Source organism: Centroberyx affinis, unplaced genomic scaffold, assembly GCF_046629955.1.
Source record: "Centroberyx affinis isolate AG114_WGS23_722 - 3 ecotype Tasmania unplaced genomic scaffold, CSIRO-AGI_Caff_v1 ptg006801l_1, whole genome shotgun sequence".
Taxonomy (NCBI): Eukaryota; Metazoa; Chordata; class Actinopteri; order Beryciformes; family Berycidae; genus Centroberyx; species Centroberyx affinis.
Window position 1 is genome coordinate 67,677 of NW_027283450.1, and position 8,704 is coordinate 76,380.

The 8,704-nt window shown below is 41.8% G+C and overlaps 1 protein-coding gene across 1 annotated transcript; it reads left to right on the plus strand.

The window, feature by feature from the left end:
- Positions 1 to 17: 17 nt before the first annotated feature.
- On the plus strand, positions 18 to 8,485 carry LOC139639093 (serine protease 33). Its single transcript, XM_071513167.1, has 7 exons — positions 18 to 63; positions 597 to 701; positions 820 to 843; positions 2,462 to 2,627; positions 4,270 to 4,541; positions 7,595 to 7,761; positions 8,237 to 8,485. The coding sequence occupies exons 2-7, from the start codon at positions 662 to 664 to the stop codon at positions 8,483 to 8,485; spliced, it is 918 nt and encodes a 305-aa protein (XP_071369268.1). The 5' UTR covers positions 18 to 63; positions 597 to 661.
- Positions 8,486 to 8,704: the final 219 nt, after the last annotated feature.

An 8,704-nucleotide genomic window follows, 5' to 3' on the forward strand; every position in this document is an offset into this window, starting at 1 on the left:
ATTATTTTGTCTGCTGGGACACTCAAGTGATTTTTGAAGATTTGGCGCTTTGCAACATTACAGGTAAGTGACCTATGCATCCACAGATGAAGTCCCGATACGCCCCGTTCGCTCTTATATGGAGAGAAAGTCACGCCAAACTCCACTGACAAACAATTGACAATTTAATGTTTCTTTGCTTATCGACGAAGGGACATATCTGGTACAACAATTTAAGACCTTATATAAATTAGTCTTAGCCATTCTCTAATTCGGCATAGATCCAATACACCATGCTTCCTTTAGTAAAATGTAATCTTAGATGATTAGATCTTAAATGATTTACATGTTACTCCCACGATCATCTTCCACCAAAAACACAACGGTAGACAGTAGCAACAATGTGAACTAATTCTACAAGTTGAGGTTTTATTGAAATTAAGTGCTGCTTGGTGGATTATCTATATGCCGAATTTATCAGAAGACAGTCCAAATTCCATAAAGGTCTTAAATGATGTGCTAGGTGTGCACATTTGCCGAAAAGAATAAATTGCCAGATTTTTGAATGAAGCTCGGCGTATGTGGAGTGTAGTCATTTTTATTGCATTTCCTTTCAGAAAACAAGGCAGATGTCGCCTTGAGCTGATCGTTTCAATCTGCCAACCATCGTTCAAGCAGAATAATGAATCTGGGTTCATTCTTCATTGTTTTGGCAGCAACAAGTGAGTCTGTTGGCCTTTTTGGTTCAAACTCTTATATCTTGTAGAAATTGTGATTTTGACTGTCCATCTTCAAAGCCTAGGCATTCAAAATGTCACTCCTTTTCCTTTTCCTCAACAGGTTTGAGGACATGTGAGGCTCAAGGTAAAGGCAAACATTCAACCAAAGCATATTGTTCCTTATCAGTGAGACGATTAAGACTCAACAGTGTTCTTTCATTTTTAATTCATTCTTTCCCACTTTCTGTGCCTCTTCAATAATGCATTGTATTCAGTACTGACAGGTGTTGGATGAGTGACTCTCCATTCTGCTCTTGCCAGTTTGGGTACTTGCAAAAACCAACACCTGTCCATTATCTGTGTGTGTATAAGGGGAGAGGAATACACCCCCCATTCCCTCTTGAAGTAAGAATTGAGATTAAGAAGGAATGAATGGGATGTGCTGAATGACCATTAAAGCTATATTCCACTTAGTTTTAACATGGGGAGGTTATTTGGCACTTGGATCAAGATTACCATTTAATATTCATATCGTATCTACAGCTCTGGAAAAGATTAAGAGACCACTGCAAAATGATCAGTTTCTCTGGTTTTACTATTTATGTGTTTGAGAAAATTTAGGGTTATTCTACCAAATATTGATTCCTGAACTCCTCCTAAGTTAAAACATTAGTATTGTGTTAGAGAGAGAGGTAGCAGGAGCGCTACTGGTGTCCCTCAAACCTCTCATGAGTATTGTGTTGTTTAAAAATGAATATGAAAAATGAATGAATTATTCGAGGTCTGAAAACACTGCATCTTTTTTTGTTATTTTGACCAGTTGTCATTTTCTGCAAATAAATGCTCTAAATGGCAATATTTTTATTTGGAATTTGGGAGAAATGTTGTCAGTAGTTTATAGAATAAAACAAAAATGTTAATTTCACTCAAACATAGGGTTGCAAAATTCCGGGAATTTTCAAAGTTGGAAACTTTCCATGGGAATTAACGGGAATTTATGGGAATTAACGGGAATTTATGGGAATAAACGGGAATAAACCAGGAATTTACTAAATTGAAGGTATGCTCTTAATAGGGAACTTAAATATAGTTGGGGAAAATATATTTTAGCATAATCCTGACTAAACAGCCAGATATCATGCAAGTACAGTTGAATATCTATGCTATTCCTCAATCACATGCACACATAGCACACTGCTTACTGCAGGGCTGTTGAGACCACGCCCCCTACATGCACTGTGCATTCCTGTGCATTTTTGTTAATTTTTGAATGGGTTGGGTCTGGGGGATGAGTAATATTTAACTCAACATTCATGTTTTTGTTCTTCAATGAAAGAATTGATTGTTCAATAAAATATTTTTAATTTAGTTTTAATTGTATTATTTTGGATGGATGTCTGCTTATAAAAAAACAAATATTTATGCTTGGATATGATACCTTTCCATTAAATTACCCTCAATTCCCAGTTAATTCCCATTAATTCCCATAAATTCCCATAAATTCCCATAAATTCCCATGGAAAGTTTCCAATTTGGAATATTTCCAAAATTCCCCAGCTTAACTTCCCATGGAAATTTACCGGAAACTTTCCGGAAAAATACCGGAAATTTTCCACCCCTTTGCAACCCTACTCAAACACATACCTATAAATAATAAAACCAGAGAAACTGATCATTTGGTGGTCTCTTCATTTTTTCCAGAGCTGTATATGGTTTACGACTTGAACTGAATTTGCAGTGCGCATAACCTGATTCCTCCTCAGCGTGCGGCCGAGCCCCCCTGGAGAACCGCATCGTGGGGGGGAGCGAGGCGCGGGCGGGGGCGTGGCCCTGGCAGGTGGAGATCCAGAGGGGCTCCAGCGGTCACGTGTGCGGCGGCTCGCTCATCGCCAGGGACTGGGTGCTGTCTGCTGCCCACTGCTTCCCAGAGTAAGGCTGTTTTCACAACCTCTAGTCCAGTGATTCTCAACCTTTTTCCATATCACGGACCCCTGATTTAGTCCACATTAGAGCCACGGACCGCCGTTGGATGAGATTTTGTCTATCGGACCCAAATCGGAGAATATTTTTATTGTTAGATATGATTTTGTCCAGAATTCCATGACTGTCTGTATTGTAGGTAGAGAGATAACAGAGAAACTATGATCAAAACAGTCATTCTTCTACATTCTCTAATGGTGTTAACTTCTTGTAAATGAAATAATCATTTGTGGGCGATGACATGTTTACTGTTGTTTTTGATATAGCTACACGACACGTAAAAATATTTGGGACACTTACTCTTTTCATGAAGTACATATGTATACTATATGAGGTGAATCCAGGTAAAAGCCATTATGTGTTATTGATTTCCCTTCTTAAATCTAAATCAATCACAAAGGAGGAGATCTAAATAAAGTGAAGCAGACGAGTTAGAGAAGGGACTGCAACCCAATATCAGGAAGACATCCCTAATATTTTGTAGTGTATCTACTTTATTAGATGGTATACAGCAGAGTGTATACTGGAAAGATGAGACATGGTGACGTTTTTGGATTGAGGCTCCCAATAGCCAAATTTGTGCCGATATTCAAATCTTTAAATTTGACCATTTCCATTAGATAAAAAAAACAACCCAAAACCATTCCAAGTATTCAGTGTTTCCCCCACAATTTGATTCTTTTTGAGGTGGAAAAGCCTCTGAAACTGCATTTAGACCATCATGGGACACTAAAAGTAAACTGCACTGAAACCAAGGAATATTGATAATAGTGATATTAGTAACGTATTCATGCATACCTTTATGTAATCGAAATATGAAAATTTTGCGTTTAAATCAGTTCAGGTTAAGGGTTAAACAACCAGTGTAGTACTGATCAATTCTACAATCCCACTACTATAATTGGAGAGCGGTTTGTGTGTCCCGAGAGGAGAGGAGGAGAGGAGGAGAGGAGACAAGGAGAGGAGAGGAGAGGAGAGGAGGAGAGGAGACAAGGAGAGGAGAGGAGAGGAGAGGAAAGGAGAGGAGGAAAGGAGAGAGGAGAGGAGAGGAGAGGAGAGGAGGAGACGAAAGGAGAGGAGACAAGGAGGAGAGAGAAGAGGACAGGAGACAAGGAGAGGAGAGGAAAGGAGAGGAGACGAGAGGAGGAGATGAAAGGAGAGGAGACAAGGAGGAGAGAGAGAAGAGGACAGGAGACGAGGAGAGGAGAGGAAAGGAGAGGAGACGAGAGGAGGAGATGAAAGGAGAGGAGAGGAGGAGAGGAAAGGAGAGGAGAGGAAGAGGAAGTTATAAATTCTAGTAAATATGTAATCAATCATTTACCGTTTTATTTTATTTTTTCAATCGGTTAAATTAAGCAAATAAAGAGTAATTGTACATTAAAAAATTGCAAAAAATAAATAAATAAATATGTAATCAATCAAACTACATCACAGCCATCATATCAGAGCAGATGGACCACAATGACTGGACCAGATCTCATTGTATTCCTGTTATTGTCCCAGTATTGTATTCTTCCAACCAGTACATCTGTCTCACCCCCTGGCCTTCTCTCCTCCTCCACTCCCTCCTCCCCCCCCCCCTCCCCCCCAGCCCGTCCGACGTCTCCCCTTACACCCTGTACGTCGGCCGCCACCGTCTGAACGGCCCCAACGTCTACGAGAGCCACCGGCGGGTGCGGCGGGTGCTGGTGCCCGACGACTACGAGCAGCCGCAGGCCGGCGGCGACGTGGCCCTGGTGCAGCTGGACGAGCCGGTGGCCTGGAGCGAGCGGGTCCAGCCCGTCTGCCTGGCCGACGCCGGGACGCCCTTCCCCGGCGGGACGCTCTGCTACGTCACCGGCTGGGGCCACACGCAGGAAGGAGGTGGGGGGGGGGGGGGAGTGTTTAAGAGACATGGTGACAGTTCCCTCCTCACAAAAACACAGCGCTGAAAACATACTTAACATGAGAGAGAGAGAGAGAGAGAGAGCCGGTGAATCAGAGAAATAAAACGTTATTTTCTGATTGTTTCACAGCGGTTACGTTCTAAAGCACAGAGAGAGAGAGAGAGATGGTCGAGCGAGCTAGAGAGAGAGATGGTCGAGCGAGCTAGAAAGTGAATGAGGAGAGGGAGCGGTAGTAGCGAGAAAGCCGGTGAATCAGAGAAATAAAACGTTATTTTCTGATTGTTTCACAGCGGTTACGTTCTAAAGCACAGAGAGAGAGAGAGAGAGAGAGAGAGAGATGGTCGAGCGAGCTAGAGAGAGAGAGAGATGGTCGAGCGAGCTAGAAAGTGAATGAAGAGAGGGAGCGGTAGTAGCGAGAAAGCCGGTGAATCAGAGAAATAAAACGTTATTTTCTGATTGTTTCACAGCGGTTACGTTCTAAAGCACAGAGAGAGAGAGGGAGAGAGAGAGAGAGAGAGAGAGAGAGCCCTGTATCAAAATACCGGTAGCCTACCTTAGAAAAAAGATTTTAAAAAAAAGATCAACGGAGAAATGTCTTGCTGCTGCTTCTCCTGAGTTTTGTTCAGCAAATTTGACAACTGACAGCTTGAATTTCAGGTCGTACTTTTTTCTCTGTGCCACCATGGCGATCAGCAAATGTGACTGATGTTTGAATGCAAGTAAAAAAAAAAAAAAGAAACTGCTTCGCGGCGTCAATGGCAACCGGCTTACGGATTACATATAAAATTACATTTAAAAAAACGAATATCCGAATCCCAAAATTGAAAACCGAATACCTACCCAACAAACGAATATCCGAATAGTCGAATATTCGGGTCCAGCCCTAGATATGATCACAAACTCTTAAATGCCATGACCGTTGGCTGGATTTGTGGTTTGTGGTTGACATTATAATTACATTTTGCTGTAAAACATGAACTCGAACGTATCATCACTGCGTTAATGTGTGTCAAGTGTGAAAAAAGCTGATCAGGAATAATCAAAGTCTACAGAAAACTTCGATCATGGCGCTTGGACGGCTTCAAACGGGTTTGAATGCGTGAACACGGTGTGTATGCAGCAGAGGTGGGGACTCGAGTCACATGACTTGGACTCGAGTCAGACTCAAGTCACTATTTTAAATACTTGAGACTTGACTTGATGCATGAAGATAAGACTTGGGACTTGACTCTGACTTGTACTTTGATGACTTGAAAAGGTTTCTAAAGTCTTGACTTGAGATCTTGTGTTTGTGTAAATGACTTAGATTGAAAGTGATGAGATTTGTTCCAGCAGACTTCTATTTTCTGAATTTCTATGGAATGATTGAATTTATTGAAGTTGAAACTGATTATAGAAATCAAACTCATGATGCTCTTACCAAGTTTTTATCCTATTTAAACCATATTGCATTGAAAAGTCCTACATATTTAGTTTTCTTTAAGATATTAACTTGATACTTGACTCTTGATTTGTTCTGACCTGACTTGCTGTTCTACATTTAGACTTGAGACTTGATATTAATGACATGGACCTGACTTGGACTTGACTTGGTAATCTACATTTAGACTTGAGACTTGACTTGGGACTTGTGCCTCAAGACTTGAGACTGACTTGGGTCTCGAGCAAAGTTGACTTGGTCACACCTCTGGTATGCAGCATTGGTATCACCATATTAATCATGTCAGTGAGGTTGATTGAGGCAGGTAAACTCATTGACTGCATGAACAGCAGCTAATCTTGGCTAAAGCTGAACCTCCCTACCTTCAGGGCTTACAGGGTGAAAAAAACATCACCAATCTACATCAACAGCCATGATGGGATGCAATGTAAAAGGAAAAAGAGATAGTGGCGACAGCAGCAACCAAAGAGTGATGATTTCCAGGATGACAGATCACTATAGTGTGCTTGCATTCAAATCAGCTAGAAAAACAGCCATTATGCAAACCATCTAGATGTTGTCTGGAACATGAGGCCAGTGAACATATTCAATTCTCCTCTGTTGTGAAAGTGGTGGGGAGGAAGGTGACACCTGGGGAGTGTGGTTTTTTTTTAATCTGTAACAGAGAAAGGTTGGGCTGTACTTGTCTAGACAGATCAAATTCACATTTAATATCTCACACGTGTCGTGTGCCACTGAATAGACAACATGGACTTACATAACAGTTGTTCAGCTGGAGGATTTTAGATAAATCATCTGGTTAGTGGTTCATTAACGCATTGTTGGACTATAGATCAACTTAGTCAAAATATGACTTTGTCCTCTGAGTCTGAAAGGGTAATTATTCAGTCTTTGGCTACGAAAACATTGCTGACGCCTTCAACAACTCCTACTTCAAGTTGGTTTCCACCAGTCTATCCCACATAGTATTTCATGTTCAAACATGCAAAAGAGGTCCAACAAGCTTGAGTAGATGTTGCATAGAAAATACTGCAGAATAAATCTGTGTTTATAAATTCATTCAGAGATCACCTGTCAATCAAACAGTGTGTCCGGTACTGGGACGTCTTTTTCCTTGGATTTTCTGTTGAAATGAAGTTTGAGTTTCTGTAGGTGGCGCTCTTTCCTTTGTCTGTTCATCCATGGTGGCTATCGCTGCTTATGCTAACTACCCAGTTCTTCTTCTATTTATTCCAAACAAAGCAGAAACGTAAAATGCATCACTGTACAGCAGAGGATTTTTCCCAGGAAAGAGCTACCAGACTCCGGGTGTTTAGAAAAGCAAATGTGTAAGCTTTCATGAACTGGATATAGGTTGAATCATTATGCTATATCAATCAGAGACAGAGAGTAGCAATTATCTATGTAAAAAATGTCATGGATTATTGCTTTAAAGGTTGCATTAAACTTCCCTGGTCCTAACCAGACTCTTTTACTCTTTGACCCAAAGAGTCTGGGGACTTTCTTTGACATTGCCTTCAGTTTCTGTCCATCATTTTAACGCTGTCCTGCTTCTCCCCATGCAACATCGGATTCACCCTGGAATGCAGTGCCTCTGTCAGGGGTGGGACCTCTACAGGAAGTGGAAGTGCCAATCATTGAGCAGACTTCCTGTCACAGGATGTATCAGGCTCAATCGTACGACTACGAGGCAGTGGACATCCGCTCTGACATGATCTGTGCAGGCTTACAAGCGGGAGGCAAGGACTCATGTCAGGTAGGTGCAGGTTCTCACACACACACACACATACACACTGCCAAATCTGTGTATCCCAATTCATTCATGTCCCATGGGAAAGATGGTAGATACAAGTTTTCTACTAGAAAATACCGTTCACCTCAGCTTTCAGATATAGCCAATTCCATGGCAGGATACAACTTCTTGCTGGATTTTTTGGCTTGTGCTTGACATTGCAATGTTTGTTTTGCTGGAAAACATGAACTCAAATGTATCATCACTAAGTTCATGTGTGTGAAAAAGAGCAGGAGCAACCAAAGTCTACAGAAAACTTCAGTCACGGCATGTTGACGGTTTCAGTCGGGTTTGAACGTACGAACCAAGTTGCTCCTTTAACCGTTAAGTTGTTCCAGTGGTTATTCCCATAGGACATGAATGCAGCGTAATGCTTCTTTACTGTAGAATAAGGGATTGTCAGATGATGTGATATCGTACCCCCCCTCCCTTCCTTCAGGGAGACTCTGGAGGACCTTTAGTCTGCCCTATAGACAACCGGACCTGGATCCAGGCCGGTGTGGTGAGCTTTGGAGTGGGCTGTGCCCAGCCCAACCGGCCTGGTGTCTACGCCAAAGTATCAGCCTTCGCTAGTTTCATCAGATCCGAAGTCCCAGAGGCCCAGCTCATAGGTGGAGCCTCAACAAGCAGGACCACATGGACTCTAACACTAGGATATACTCTGGCTTCACTGCTGCTAGTATGTTAAGTGGCAAACACTCACATTTCACTTTGGTTGGGTTAGGGTTAGTTCCGGCTGCCATAGTCAGCACTACTTTTTCATTTTGAAAACCTTGTCTACAAATTGCTTGAAAACTATCCTGAATACCAATGGTTACAAGCAGTGGTAGCTAATGTTGGTGGTCAAAAGCTACTTAAATGGTATGGTTCACAGGCTGAAAATGTTGATCTTGAAGAAGTTAATGAG